The following is a 16207-nucleotide window of genomic DNA, read 5'->3' on the forward strand; positions in this document are numbered from 1 at the left end:
CTGATCTGGGTCACCTTTACAGTCTCTGGAGGCACATATGTAGTAACAGGTGTCTCAGGTAAAGGTAGTCGACCCAGTGCATCAGTATTTGCATTATTCCCACCCACTCTGTACAGTACACTATAGTGTACCAGTAGGCTGACAATGCAAGAGCCCAACACTGTATCCTGGTTGACGCTAGCGGTGCAATGCATCTAGTCCCACTGAACAGGCTCATCGGTGGTTTATAGTCCGTATAAATTGTAAATGCGCGTCCATAAAGGTACTGATGAAAGCGTGTGACCACAAAAACAATGGTCACACCTTCTTTGTCTAGCTGTGAATATCCCTTCTCAGCAGCTGTCAAGGTACGTGAAGCAAAACCAATAGGCTTCTCTGAACGGTCCTCCATTACATGTGAAAGAACTGGCTCGACTCCATAGGGCGCAGCATCGCATGCAAGGGTGACCTCCTTCTCTGGGTCATAGTGAACAAGCAGCTTCGCTGAGTGGAAGAGTTCTTTCACTTCCTTGAAAGCTTCCTCCTGCTCTTCACCCCACTGCCACTTAGTGTTATTGTGAAGCAGCTTATACAGTGGGGTCAAAACCCTTGAGAGGTCGGGAAGAAACTTGCCATAATAATTCACCATGCCCAAAAATGATCTGAGTTCTGTGACGGTCTTAGGGCTTGGGGCCTCCTTAATAGCTCTTACTTTATTCTCCACAGGGCAAAGCCCCTCAGCTGTGATCTTGTGTCCCAGGTAAGTCACACTTGATGCCAGGAACACACATTTTCCGCTTTGTGAACAGCTTACCCCCTGACAGGGTCGCAAACAGGTCATCCACCAATGGCAATGGGTACTCCTCCAGCCTAGAGACCTGATTCACCGTAAATTTATAATCCCCACAAATCCTCACTATTTTGTCTGCCTTAAAAACTGTAACAATGGGAGCCGCCCACCTTGAAAACTGGATGGACTCAATAATGCCCAGCCTCTGTAAACATTCCAGCTCCTCCTCGACTTTGCCTTTTATGGCATAGGGCACCGACCTGGGCTTAACAAAACGTGATGTAGCCTCAGGGTCGACATGGAGTTTCACTGTCACACCCTTCAGTGTTCCTAGCTCGTCCCTGAAAACGTCACTGTACTGCTGCAGAATGTCCTCCATCGTGTGTGCAGACTTAATTTCATGCCAGTTTAGCCGCAATTTGCGAAGCCAATTGTGACCCAAAAGACTGGACCCCCTGCCCTTAGCTATCACTAGCCTGGCTTCATCCTTCTGACTCCCGGCTGAAATGTCCACATATAACACCCCTAAATGAGGTATGGGCTGCCCTGTATATATCCTAAGTTTGAGCTTTGACGGTCTAATGGGAGGCAGGTTGGACCCCCATGTCCTCCTGTAGGTCTCCTCACTAATGACCGATGCAGTAGCCCCTGAATCAATCTCAAACTTAATGCCCTTTCCCCTGACAGTGACTGTGGCATAATATGGTTCAGGTGGTTCCTCACCTGTTTCCACTGCAAACACGTTGTAGGCACACGCTGCCTCTTCATCTGCTTCTTCTAGATGGTGTGTGGCTGCCTGAGCCTGTTGAGCATTCCCCTGCCCAGGCTTAATCTTACCCTATCAACTTCTGCACTTTTTAGCTAGATGTCCCTTTTTGCTGCAAGATGGCAGACAGTGTCCTTGAATTTGCAATCATTTGCATAGTGCGTCCCTCCACACCGGAAACATTCCACCCACTTTGCCTGTTTACCAGTCTCCCTCCTGACTTTATTACTTTATTACTTTATTGCCGCCTAACAGTTGATACTAAAGCATACAATCATCACAGCGATATTTGATTCCATGCTTCGCGCTCCCTGGAGTACAAATCGATAGTATATATCATAAAAATTTAAATTATAAATCATAAATAGAAAATAGAAAAGGGAAAGTAAGGTAGTGCAAAATAAACTGAGAGGCGGGTCCAGATATTTGGAGGATATGGCCCAGATCCGGGTCAGGATCCGTTCAGCAGTCTTATCACAGCTGGAAGGAAGCTGTTCCCAAATCTGGCCGTACAAGTCTTCAAGCTCCTGAGCCTTCTCCCGGAGGGAATAGGGACGAAAAGTGTATTGGCTGGGTGGGTCGTGTCCTTGATTATCCTGGCAGCACTGCTCCGACAGCATGCGGTGTAAAGTGAGTCCAAGGACGGAAGATTGGTTTGTGTGATGTGCTGGGCTGTGTTTACGATCTTCTGAAGCTTCTTCTGGTCTTGGACAGGACAACTTCCATACCAGATTGTGATGCACCCTAGAAGAATGCTTTCTACGGTGCATCTTTAAAAGTTAGTGAGGGTTTTAGGGGACAGGCCAAATTTCTTTAGTTTTCTCAGGAAGTAAAGGCATTGGTGGGCCTTCTTGGCAGTGGACTCTGCTTGGCTGGACCAAGTCAGGTCATTTGTGATATTGACCCCGAGGAACTTAAAGCTTTTGACCTGCTCCACTTGTGCACCACCAATGTAAATGCTTGAAAGTTGCTGGTGAACGCAGCAGGCCAAGCAGCATCTATAGGAAGAGGTGCAGTCGACGTTTCAGGCCGAGACCCTTCGTCAGGACTAACTGAAGGAAGAGTGAGTAAGGGATTTGAAAGTTGAAGGGGGAGGGGGAGATCCAAAATGATAGGAGAAGACAGGAGGGGGAGGGATAGAGCCGAGAGCTGGACAGGTGATAGGCAAAAGGGGATACGAGAGGATCATGGGACAGGAGGTCCGGGAAGAAAGACGGGGGGGGGGGGATGACCCAGAGGATAGGCAAGAGGTATATTCCGAGGGACAGAGGGAGAAAAAGGAGAGTGAGAGAAAGAATGTGTGCGTAAAAATGAGTAACAGATGGGGTACGAGGGGGAGGTGGGGCCTTAGCGGAAGTTAGAGAAGTCGATGTTCATGCCATCAGGTTGGAGGCTACCCAGACGGAATATAAGGTGTTGTTCCTCCAACCTGAGTGTGGCTTCATCTTTACAGTAGAGGAGGCCATGGATAGACATGTCAGAATGGGAATGGGATGTGGAATTAAAATGTGTGGCCACTGGGAGATCCTGCTTTCTCTGGCGGACAGAGCGTAGATGTTCAGCAAAGCGGTCTCCCAGTCTGCGTCGGGTCTCACCAATATATAAAAGGCCACATCGGGAGCACCGGACGCAGTATATCACCCCAGTCGACTCACAGGTGAAGTGATGCCTCACCTGGAAGGACTGTTTGGGGCCCTGAATGGTGGTAAGGGAGGAAGTGTAAGGGCATGTGTAGCACTTGTTCCACTTACATGGATAAGTGCCAGGAGGGAGATCAGTGGGGAGGGATGGGGGGGACGAATGGACAAGGGAGTTGTGTAGGGAGCGATCCCTGCGGAATGCAGAGAGAGTGGGGGAGGGAAAGATGTGCTTAGTGGTGGGATCCTGTTGGAGGTGGCGGAAGTTACGGAGAATAATATGTTGGACCCGGAGGCTGGTGGGGTGGTAGGTGAGGACCAGGGTAGCCTCCAACCTGATGGCATGAACATCGACTTCTCTAACTTCCGCTAAGGCCCCACCTCCCCCTCGTACCCCATCTGTTACTCATTTTTATGCACACATTCTTTCTCTCACTCTCCTTTTTCTCCCTCTGTCCCTCGGAATATACCTCTTGCCCATCCTCTGGGTCACCCGCTCCCCTTGTCTTTCTTCCCGGACCTCCTGTCCCATGATCCTCTCGTATCCCCTTTTGCCTATCACCTGTCCAGCTCTCGGCTCTATCCCTCCCCCTCCTGTCTTCTCTTATCATTTTGGATCTCCCCCTCCCCCTCCAACTTCCAAATTCCTTACTCACTCTTCCTTCAGTTAGTCCTGACGAAGGGTCTCGGCCTGAAACGTCGACTGCACCTCTTCCTATAGATGCTGCTTGGCCTGCTGCGTTCACCAGCAACTTTGATGTATGTTGCTTGAATTTCCAGCATCTGCAGAATTCCTGTTGTTTGCAATGTAAATGCTACTCGTTCTGAAGTCAACAACCAATTCCTTCGTCTTGCTGACATTGAGGGATAGGTTATTGTCTTCACACCATGCCACCAGGTTCTTAATTTCCTCTCTGTACTCAAACTCATCATTACCCGAGATACGACCTACAATTGTTGTGTCATCAGCAAATTTATATATAGAGTTCAATGGAAACTTGGCTACACAATCATGGGTGGACAGTGAGTACAGCAAGGGGCTGAGTACACAGCCTTGTGGGGCACCAGTGCTCAGAGTGATTGTAGAGGAGAGCTTGTCCCCTATTTTTACAGCCTTGGTCCTGTCTGTGAGGAAGTTGAAGATGCAGCTACAGATCTGAGTGCTAAGACCCAGGTTCCGGAGCTTAGGAATCAGTTTATCTGGAATGATGGTATTAAAGGCAATGCTGTAATCAATGAAAAAGGAGACTTGGGGCAATGCTGCTGACTGCGATCCCCATGTCCTTTCTGGATATTTTTGACATTATTAGCAGCCATCTCCATGCCTTGGGCAATCTCTAAAGCTTTCCTGAAAGTCAATGGTGGGGTGTCCCCACAGGAGGTGTTGTGTTCCGTCATTATTAATGCCGCATACCAATCGATCACGGAGCATGTCTTCCAACACCGCTCCGAAATCACAATGCTCCGACAGTTGCCAAAGCTCGGCCACAAAATTAGCCACAGACTGACCTGGCTTCCTGAAACGGCTGTGAAATTTACACTGTTGGACTATCACAGAAGGTTTCGGATTGTAATGTTTCCCCATGAGCTTGACCAATTCGTCATATGGAATGTCCCCCGGTTTCCACGGTGCGGCTAAATTCCTTATTAGCTTGTAAGTCTTCGCCCCACACACACTCAGGTGAATAGAGCATTTCTTAGCCTCCTCAGTAATTCCATTAGCACAGAAAAAGTGTCCCAACCTTTCCTCATACTCTAGCCAGTCCTCGTTTCCGTCCCAAAATTCCCTGATAGTTCCAAACATAGCCATCTGAAATGCAAAGCTCCCATTCGAAAAACGTGCCAATACGTTCACAAAACCAGTTCACCTCATCGCCAAAAATATGTAGTAACTTCTACTTTGAAAAAGGCACACTCAACAACTTCATGCCCAAGAAACAACTTTATCTCGAACTTCAAAACTCTTATGTATTTACAGATGCTTTCACAACCCGTACGGTATGGCAGGGACACTATATACAGGGACCACCAGAATTAAAAAGAACGGAAGTAAAACCCCCCATTATCCTAATTAGTATTAACTTACTTTTAATAATGCTCACATTACAACACTTACCATCAATAATTTCATTCAGTGTCTCCACTCAAGATCCATAAAGTAATCTACACTTACTTTTGTACTTCTAGGAACTCCAGGAGCTTAGTGTCAGAGAGGTACTCCAAATATAATATTCCCTTCCAGTATCTTGAGTCCTCATCTTCATGATACAGCATATAGAGCATGAAGAGATCAGGATAGAACCGTGGCAAGATTAGGGGAAGAACCACTGTGTAAGCATTTAGCTCTTCACTACAGACACAAAAAATAGACAAGTATAAAGAGAATGTCTTCTCTATTTGGGTATAACATCCATTAAACTATTAATGAAAGGGATTTACCTTCCATGGTACATTATAAAACATCTGCATTAGTATAACAATCGTTTCAAGAATTACTACTTATTTGGACATTCATAATTTATTTCAAGCTCATGTGAAGTTAATGCTGCATTTAAATATTACTTTTCTGATGGTTTCTTGCAGGAATAGATTTTGCTAGGTTTGCAAGAGAAATAGAATTTACATTACAGTTGCTGTTTTTGGATTTAATTAATGATAGAATATCTATCATCATCCATCATCAAAGATCCCTACTACCTTCTTGCAGCTACCATTACACATGAACAGAACCCTAAAGTCTCATACCACCATTTTCAAAAACAGCTACTTCCCTTCAACCATTTGTTTCTTGAATGAACCAACACAATCCGAATCACTGTCTCGGCATAGCAATACTGTGACCATTTTGAGCACTTTGCACTAAAACATGTCCTGCTCTAATGTTCATCCTCCCCGTCTAGTGGTTGAATATTTTCCACAAGTAATGATTCTTTGTTTAACTCCATCCTTATCGCTGGTCTCCGCTGCACCTGGTTCCACCTGGTCTAAGCCTCTCCTGGTAGTTCACTGGTTGAAGATACAGAACTTCACCTAACAACCACGGATCAAACCCAGCCTGGCAACCACCCCTGTTAAAAATATGGACTTTGATATGTTGTTCTTTCTTGTATAATTTTTATATATCTTTATAGAATTTATGTTCTTCTGGTAAATGTTCTGTCTAATGCTATGTGCCTGTGATACTGCTACAAGAAAGTTTTTCATTACACCCGTGCATACATGAACTTGTGCCTATGACAACTATGTCAACTTTGATTTTGATAACATTATCAAAGTCTGGTTTTACCTGATTTTACCTTCTGCGGAATAACATTCTTCCTCTATTGCCTTGGGCAAGAAATACCTGAAAAACAAATTAATTGAAAGGCACACTGTTCACCTTTGACTCTTCCAGAAGTCAGAGTTATCAAGATTGTCACTGAGTATGCAGTAAGTTAAAAGCACAGAAGTGGGCTATTCAGCCTATTAATTTGCATCAGCATTTGTGCTCCAAATAAGATTCCTTCTTCTACCATACTGCACCTAAACCTATGAAGCACATCCTTTTTTCTTTATGTTTTCATCAATTTTCTCCAGAAATGCAACTATGCAATAGGCCTCAACTACTCCTTGGCATGGCTACACTACATTTAGACAACTCAGTGGCTAAAAACAAAATTCTCCAGAAATACCAAAGTAGTAAAAATTACTAGGAATGACTATGATGAACTAAAACTTACAATGCTATATTAATATTAATCTCAGGGATCACCTTTATCAAGAAATGCAGATATGATGTGACACTTAATTAAAAATATTAAAGTTCTAATGACTGACCATTGATCTAGTACATTTAAGTCTGTTTCTTTATTCATCTGACAATCTGACTTATTCTAGCATTTACACTATTTCAATTTTCTATCATCCGCAGTATCCAAGATAAGCAATTTAATTTTATTATTTATAAGTAATGGTCACGTGTCAATTTTTCTCAAGAAGGTGCAGTGTCTACAACCTTTCATAACAAACACCTTCTCAGTCTGCTTTCCATGTGAATACTTTTTGCAGCTTCTTTTTCCAGAGTGACCAGACCAAGGACATTAATTTAAATATGGTTTCAATAAGTTTCTAAGCACACTGATACAATCAATTTTCCTGAACTGTTGCATGAACTCATCCTTCACACCATTACTGTAAATTTGTTTCTCTTTGGCTGTATGATTACTATAAAATCCTGCTTAGATCCACCTACAATTATCTGATTTATGCTCTGCTTAGCAGTACAGCTAATGATTGGAGAGACTTCAACCATTCCCACCAATGTGTTCTGTCCTTTAACAGTACTCAGTTTTAGTCAAATTGATTGTAATCCTTAAATTTCTGAGCTGTGGTTCTTTATGTTGTTGGCAACCCGTTCTTATTACCAGAGTGGCTTCTGAACATTTTCTTTCTCCTCCCCCGCTTTTTCCAGTTTGTTTACCATTTCCAAAATAGTTAGTTCTTTGAACACGCTCCAACTACTTTAATATTAATAAATTAAATTTATTAACATTAGTAGGTGTTTTAAAGATCCAATCTGCTTGTTTCATTTATTCTATTTTGTTGCACAATCCTACCAATACCGACGGTAGAATCAATGAAAAAAAATTTCTTAATTAATTGGCTAAAGTCAAAGCAGACCTGAAATTAAACTCAAAACATTAATCAGTGATCTACTTTTTCTGAACGGAAATGATGATCCCTTTTTTCCGCGCTCAGTGGTTAGCTGAGAATTTGAAGCTCAGTAGATCTGTTGTCTAACCATTCTGCAGTTTTAAACTTTGGCAATGTTTCCCAGTGATGAAATATTAGACATTTGATTCCTGCTGCATAAACATCAGAGTTATTGCTGTTTTTTTTTCATTATGCCCTCATTCCATACATATTCTTCCTTCCCAGGCTCTCCTCTAATGTTAACAAGTTTGCCAAGAGCATTTACCTAAAGCAATTCCAAGCATCAATCCTTACCCTAATTTAAGTAAATTACATATCTACGCATTTAATTTTATCTGCCTTTGAAATGCTATGACAGATTAAACAGAAATTTGGCCGGTTGAGGGATATGCCATCAAGAAAATTTGTACAGAATATGCAAGTCAGTAGAGTTAGTGAAGAAAACAAGTACATTAATCCAAAGATGGAGCAGAAAATGTAACACTGACCTGGCCAGCTCAAAGAGCTTGTTGGCATGGGACACCACTTCCTGCTGTGCCATTGAGAGCAACCGTTTACACATACAAATGCCAGAAAATGTGTCCTGGAAAACCAGGATCAGTGTCTGAAGCAGTTTCCCTAGAGGATGACGGTAAGACTGAAAAGCCTAGAACAAAAATTAGAGACGTTGATCATCTTTTCTTAAATTGTATTTTCCTTATTTTTGTTTTGTCCGTTCAAGGCAGTTTATGAAGATGATAGGGTACAATGAGTAGACAATATTAAAGCACACAGTAACCTAGCTTTATTTTCATCACATTCTGAAATACAAGAGTAAAGTTATGGTAAATCTTTATAAATAATAGATAAGGCCTTATCTGGAGTTGTGTCCCATTTTGTGCGTGGCTGCAGAAAAAATCCACTAGAAATATATACGCAAGGACTGATGAGCTGTATGTATATGGAGACTATCAAAACTGAGATCTTTCTCCTTGATAATATGGGCTAACTTTTCCTTCAATAGACCAAATGACTTCCTGCTGGTTATATTATTCATTGTGATATTATAGCATGGCTGAGGCAACTGGTTCCTAATAATATTAATTAACATTTCCCACTCCAGATATGTGACCAGCTAATCTTGGAATGGGTGGGGGAGATGATGTTGAAGGTAACACCTTTTGAAGGACAGGATAAGTAATTATTCAGCTCCTTCAGGTAGAGCACTATTTTAAATAGCAGCATTCATGTTGTTTCATCTAATGACCAGTAATTGAGCCAACATGATGAGATCAATTTAAATTGTCAAAAGTAAATAGTTTGTGTGGATGCCATTTGCAAATGAGCTGATGCATTTTGTCCACAATATTTCAAGGAAGTGCTTAATTGGAAAAAAGAAGTTTGTCCTTTAAATCAAACGCCTTACCTTCTTCAAGTACTCCTTCAATTGGTTTAGCTTAGCCAAGTTACCCTGATTTTGCATGATTTTCTCAGAAGAGGAGGCATCATTTGGCCTAGAAAATGGAAAAATAATTGACTTAAAGAATAGTCTTTTATATTGTAGGGAGAAACAATGTGCTGTGTTTGGACCAAGGACTACTCAGCCATGTCATAATCCAATGCAGATTGATAGGATTAAACCTTCTTGCCATAAATTCACCCCCAGTTGGTACAATAAATTGGCAATGTAGTGGTAATGTATGGTCTAATCTATTTCTGAAATTTGGTTCCACTGATCTCAATTTCCAAAACTTGGAAGAATGCACAGCATTGTAGCACCTGTAACACAACTAACAGCAGTGAATTTCCAAATAGCATTGCTGGATGCAAGCTTTGTTATTTATTGTGTGCTGTTTTCACTAGCATGCAGCTTCATGTAAACCTGGGAACACAAGCATATGTGTGATCCTCTTGTGTCCATGGGTTTCCTAAAGGTCTGTGCACACAAAGCGTGGCAACAAAATTCCGTTCCCTTTAATTTCAAAACCAGAAAATTAATAGCCACAGATTCCAAGAGCCTTCTTTCAGAGAGTAATTGTACTTCTTGGAAGTATTGTTGGGAGAATAATTCCTGGGGCTTTTGATTCACAGTACAGAATATATTTTAAAATTCAAATTATACTAGAGTGGTACCATAGCTCACTGATTATATAAATATGATTATTTGATTACACAGATAATGGATTCATTACCTGTAATTTAAAGTAGTGCCAGCTTATCCAGTTTAGCTCATGGTTGCCCAGTATGTCTGCTAGCCAGCTAACACATAGTATGCTGAACAATATCCCTGAGAATGTGAGTTGAGAATTTGAATAAAATAAATGGTAATAGAATGCTTGTAACAGCAAAGGGGTTGAGGATACTCTCTCATTTAAACTAGCGTTCTTCAAGAAAAGCAGCCGGCATTTTATTTCCCTCTCACTCAAGCCTATACGTGACCCTGGTCCCTCAAATGTAGTTGGCCCCTATACTCTGAAATGACCTAGCGGAATGCTCTGCAAAATGCAGGATGGACAGTAAACGCCAGCTTTATCAGTGAAGTTCACATTCACATTATTTTCCAAACAAGGAAAGAATCAAGCCTGACTGATGTCTTTCATCATAAAATAAGTTGCAGAAATTTACACTGCTCTCTGCTTATTAATGTGGTTGGGGCGGTGGTGAGCTGTTGGGTGTGGAGCCATACAAAATCATTTCCATGAAAGGAAGAGAGAAAGAGGAAGTATCATGGAGCAAAATGTAGAGTTTGCTGCTTCAGTTTCAGGGATCTGGATTCTTGGCCTCCAGTGCTACCTGAGTCGAGTCTGTACATTCTCCCTGCACGTTCACCCAGATTCCTTCCACATCCCAAAAAAAACATGCAGGTTTGTCAATTAATTGGCTAACGTAAGTGTACAGGTGAGTGATAGAATCTGGGGTAAATTGATAGAAGTAGGAAGAATAAAATAGGTTTGGTGTAAATGTGTTAATGGGCTCTGTGGGCAATGGGCCTGTTCTGTGCTTATGACTCTATGACTTTTGTGTGAGCAATGTACCAACAGGAAAGGAGAAACAAGTCTTACCTGTCATAAGGCAGAAATTTTTCAGGACTTTTAAAGAAAGTTGTATCCACTTCTGTAACCATTACCCTGTTCTTTGGATTTCTACGGTATTCCTTGCCATTCTCTGAATAAAACCCAAGGAAGGACTCCATTGAACTCTCATCAGAGCCAGATTTGATGAATTCCCAGAACTGATCATAAATCCCCTGCCATCGATCGTTAGCTGGTATGAGGTGGCTGCCTAGTTGCCTAGAATGAGAATGAATTTCCTCACAAATTGGCTAAGTTGCATCTCTTAATCACCTTTCTGTCTGTAAACCAGAAAAGTTTATCAATTTTCTGGTTCATTTACAGTATATTAATCTTTGTACATTTAAATACATGGACTTCAAAGCCAAAAACGTCCAGTTAATATCTAAAACATCAACTATACTCTTTTCCATAGATGCTGCCTGGCCTGCTGAGTTCCTCCCCATTTTGTGTGTGTTGCTCGGATTTCCAGCATCTACTGACTTCCTTTGTTTTCAGTTAATATCTGACACCTTATTGAGCATTCAGTGAAAACACGTACTGTATATATCAACTACTGTCAGGGCTTTTCTCATAATTATTTTTAAAAAAGCACAAATAACTGTTTTTAATGTGACGAGAATACACATAAAAATTAAGATGTTTGCTGGCCTGGGCTAGCATCAGTGGCATCAGCAGTTGGTCTGCCACCTGCCCTCAGGGGAAGGAGAGATAAGGAACAATGGAGCAGCGTCTGGAGATGTGTAATGAAGGGACATGGGAGAGAGAGCTGTCTGGAGCGGCTCCCCCCTTTGAACCTTGAACTGTTTGAAGTGATGGACAGGCAATACCCCAGCAGGGGGATAAAAAGGGACCAGTTCGCTAAGGCAGGACACACACAACACCCGAGGTAACGAGACCCTGGAAGCGGTGCGCCTCTCACGAGTGGGTGAGAAGTACCAGACAACGACCAGGGTGGAAAGGTACGATCAGCGGGAACCCGGTGTGTGTCCGCCCTTGCCTGGGTGCCGGGTTCACTGCAGAGGATCGACCGCATCTGGAGGAGGGGTCACAGTCGGTGATCTCAGGTGACATCACCAAGGACCCGCCCAAAAGTTGCTTGTGAGCAATCTCGCCGGTCTGTGAGTGAAGCCGTTCTGTATGATCAGTTGTTCCTGTTCTATCTCTCTCTTCCCCCACGTTGTCCATCGCCATGGCAACGATTACTGCGAACTGAACTACTAACCGGACTGAACTTTGAGTCACTTTAAATTTGGTCATTTACCCCTAGACAACGATAGAGCTTGATTGATGCTGTTATCTTAATTCTGTGCACATGAGTGGTTATCATTGCTGAACTGTTGCATTTATTATCCTTTCGATTACTGTGTTGCTAATTTCTTTAATAAAACTTTCTTAGTTCTAGTACTCCAGACTCCAACTGAGTGATCCATTTCTGCTGGTTTGGCAACCCAGTTACGGGGTACGTAACATAAAACACTAATAAATCTGTAAACAACAGGAATTCTGCAGATGCTGGAAATTCAAGCAACACACATCAAAGTTACTGGTGAACGCAGCAGTCCAGGCAGCATCTCTAGAAAGAGGTACAGTTGACATTTCAGGCCGAGATCCTTCGTCAGGACTAACTGAAGGAAGAGTTAGTAAGGGATTTGAAAGTGGGAGGGGGAGGGGGAGATCCAAAATGATAGGAGAATACAGGAGGGGGAGGGATGGAGCCAAGAGCTGGACAGGTGATTGGCAAAGGGGATATGAGAGGATCATGGGACAGGAGGCCCGGGGAGAAAGACGGGGGGGGTGGAACCCAGAGGATGGGCAAGGGGTATAGTCAGAGGGACAGAGGGAGAGGGAGAAAAAGGAGGGTGAGAGAAAGAATGTGCCCCATCCGTTATTTATTTTTATACACACATTCCATCCCATGATCCTCTCATATCCCCTTTGCCAATCACCTGTCCAGCTCTTGGCTCCATCCCTCCCCCTCCTGTCTTCTCCTATCATTTTGGATCTCCCCTTCCCACTTTCAAATTTCTTACTAACTCTTCCTTCAGTTAGTCCTGACGAAGGGTCTCGGCCTGAAACGTCGACTGTACCTCTTCCTAGAGATGCTGCCTGGCCTGCTGCATTCACCAGCAACTTTGATGTGTGTTGCACTAATAAATCTGTGCTGGCTTTCATTAATGACAAACAACACGAATTCTGCAGATGCTGGAAATTCAAGCAACACACATCAAAGTTGCTGGTGAACGCAGCAGGCCAGGCAGCATCTATAGGAAGAGGCGCAGTCGACGTTTCAGGCCGAGACCCTTCGTCAGGACTAACTGAAGGAAGAGTGAGTAAGGGATTTGAAAGCTGGAGGGGGAGGGGGAGGTGCAAAATGATAGGAGAAGACAGGAGGGGGAGGGATAGAGTCGAGAGCTGGACAGGTGATAGGCAAAAGGGGATACGAGAGGATCATGGGACAGGAGGTCCGGGAAGAAAGACGGGGGGGTGGGGGGTGACCCAGAGGATGGGCAAGAGGTATATTCAGAGGGACAGAGGGAGAAAAAGGAGAGTGAGAGGAAGAATGTGTGCATAAAAATGAGTAACAGATGGGGTACGAGGGGGAGGTGGGGCCTAGCGGAAGTTAGAGAAGTCAATGTTCATGCCATCAGGTTGGAGGCTACCCAGACGGAATATAAGGTGTTGTTCCTCCAACCTGAGTGTGGCTTCATCTTTACAGTAGAGGAGGCCGTGGATAGACATGTCAGAATGGGAATGGGATGTGGAATTAAAATGTGTGGCCACTGGGAGATCCTGCTTTTTCTGGCGGACAGAGCGTAGATGTTCAGCAAAGTGGTTTCCCAGTCTGCGTCGGGTCTCACCAATATATAAAAGGCCACATCGGGAGCACCGGACGCAGTATATCACCCTAGTCAACTCACAGGTGAAGTGATGCCCCACCTGGAAGGACTGTTTGGGGCCCTGAATGGTGGTAAGGGAGGAAGTGTAAGGGCATGTGTAGCACTTGTTCCGCTTACACGGATAAGTGCAGGAGGGAGATCAGTGGGGAGGGATGGGGGGGACGAATGGACAAGGGAGTTGTGTAGGGAGCGATCCCTGCGGAATGCAGAGAGAGGGGGGGAGGGAAAGATGTGCTTAGTGGTGGGATCCCGTTGGAGGTGGCGGAAGTTACGGAGAATAATGTTGTCCAACATATTATTCTCCGTAACTTCCGCCACCTCCAACGGGATCCCACCACTAAGCACATCTTTCCCTCCCCCCTCTCTCTGCATTCCGCAGGGATCGCTCCCTACACAACTCCCTTGTCCATTCGTCCCCCCCATCCCTCCCCACTGATCTCCCTCCTGCACTTATCCGTGTAAGCGGAACAAGTGCTACACATGCCCTTACACTTCCTCCCTTACCACCATTCAGGGCCCCAAACAGTCCTTCCAGGTGAGGCATCACTTCACCTGTGAGTCGACTGGGGTGATATACTGCGTCCGGTGCTCCCGATGTGGCCTTTTATATATTGGTGAGACCCGACGCAGACTGGGAGACCACTTTGCTGAACATCTACGCTCTGTCCGCCAGAGAAAGCAGGATCTCCCAGTGGCCACACATTTTAATTCCACATCCCATTCCCATTCTGACATGTCTATCCACGGCCTCCTCTACTGTAAAGATGAAGCCACACTCAGGTTGGAGGAACAACACCTTATATTCCGTCTGGGTAGCCTCCAACCTGATGGCATGAACATTGACTTCTCTAACTTCCGCTAGGCCCCACCTCCCCCTCGTACCCCATCTGTTACTCATTTTTATGCACACATTCTTTCTCTCACTCTCCTTTTTCTCCCTCTGTCCCTCTGAATATACCTCTTGCCCATCCTCTGGGTCACCCCCCCCCCCCATCTTTCTTCCCGGACCTCCTGTCCCATGATCCTCTCGTATCCCCTTTTGCCTATCACCTGTCCAGCTCTCGGCTCTATGCCTCCCCCTCCTGTCTTCTGCTATCATTTTGCATCTCCCCCTCCCCCTCCAGCTTTCAAATCCCTTACTCACTCTTCCTTCAGTTAGTCCTGACGAAGGGTCTCGGCCTGAAACGTCGACTGCGCCTCTTCCTATAGATGCTGCTTGGCCTGCTGCGTTCACCAGCAACTTCGATGTGTGTTGCTTCATTAATGACGGTAGCTTTCTAATTAAGGGGGAAAGATGAAGCCAACATGAAAAGCCACTATTGACATAAGATTATCCATCAGATATATATCACTTTAGGCCAGCAAAATCCTTTAACTGTAAAGAGAAAATGCATACAATATAACCTCAGAGATTAAGGCCAGGCAGAGTTTTGCAAACTAAAATATTACAAACCAAGCAAGTATTCTGTGTATGATAAACACAGATCATTGAAAACACAAAGAGGCTGACATAACGTGAAACTAGTGAGTGACCTGAAGGGTAGCTTGAAAGATACATATCCTGCCTGCAGCAATAATGGAAAAGTATAGTAATTTTGAAACCAAAGTGAAAGTTAAGGATCAGTAAGGTGATATGAACGTTGCTACACCTTTTGCATGCTTGATTGTAGACATTAGTAAGCTAGTAAAAGACATGCTGAAAATGCAAGACATATTTAGGTGAGTCTCTGAAGCACTCTGTCAGATGAGCTGCATGATTTGCCATGATTGCTAAAGTGAAGTTATAATTCAAGTAGCCAATTACATGGACCAACACGATCATGGAAATACTGGCTCTAAGAATTAAAAGCCGTTTGCCAGAATGTCAACAGTGGGACCACTTTGTCATCATATCCACATATGCTTCCAGCGCAGTATACAGCTCTGTTGAAGGGTTTGCACGTCGACATTAAAGGGCACAAAGACACATACATATTTAGCTTACAATCAAGCTAATTTACTACAAAAGTGCATTAAAACATGAACAAATAGAGAAGTTGGAAAAAAACAAAAGATATTGCTTGTCAAAAGCTGTCACAGAGTTATTAAGTGGCACACATTGTCATGTTCCCAAAGCAGATGAGATTGTTTGATGCTGCAGAGATCAAGTGTATTGTCTTTGCACGTGTATGTTGTGGTACAGGTACACTGAAAACAATGCTTGCAGCAGCATCACCCACTTCTCAATCTACTCTCATATATACAGTCTACTCCAATATGTACTTTCCTTGGATTTCTACAAAATCATAAAAGCATCCTTTTCCTGGAAGCTCTGGCTTTTAATAACCTTCTTTTCTTCCTTGTTGGAAATATCTAATTTGTATTTAACTTTTCTTTTAAGAATCCATGAGCTA

At 43.6% G+C, this 16207-nt stretch overlaps 1 protein-coding gene across 1 annotated transcript in view; it reads right to left on the reverse strand.

Moving 5' to 3' along the window:
- The window catches only part of LOC134351333 (ALS2 C-terminal-like protein), a 112537-nt gene that overhangs the window by 10588 nt on the left and 85742 nt on the right, over nucleotides 1-16207 (reverse strand). The window contains exons 18-22 of the mRNA XM_063057410.1: nucleotides 10906-11133; nucleotides 9270-9357; nucleotides 8353-8510; nucleotides 6459-6515; nucleotides 5346-5522 (exon numbers count right to left, since the gene is read on the reverse strand). Coding sequence (XP_062913480.1) covers nucleotides 5346-5522; nucleotides 6459-6515; nucleotides 8353-8510; nucleotides 9270-9357; nucleotides 10906-11133 — 708 coding nt within the window. The remainder of the gene's footprint in view (nucleotides 1-5345; nucleotides 5523-6458; nucleotides 6516-8352; nucleotides 8511-9269; nucleotides 9358-10905; nucleotides 11134-16207) is intronic.

This window comes from Mobula hypostoma, chromosome 1, assembly GCF_963921235.1.
Source record: "Mobula hypostoma chromosome 1, sMobHyp1.1, whole genome shotgun sequence".
In the NCBI taxonomy this organism is placed as follows: domain Eukaryota; kingdom Metazoa; phylum Chordata; class Chondrichthyes; order Myliobatiformes; family Myliobatidae; genus Mobula; species Mobula hypostoma.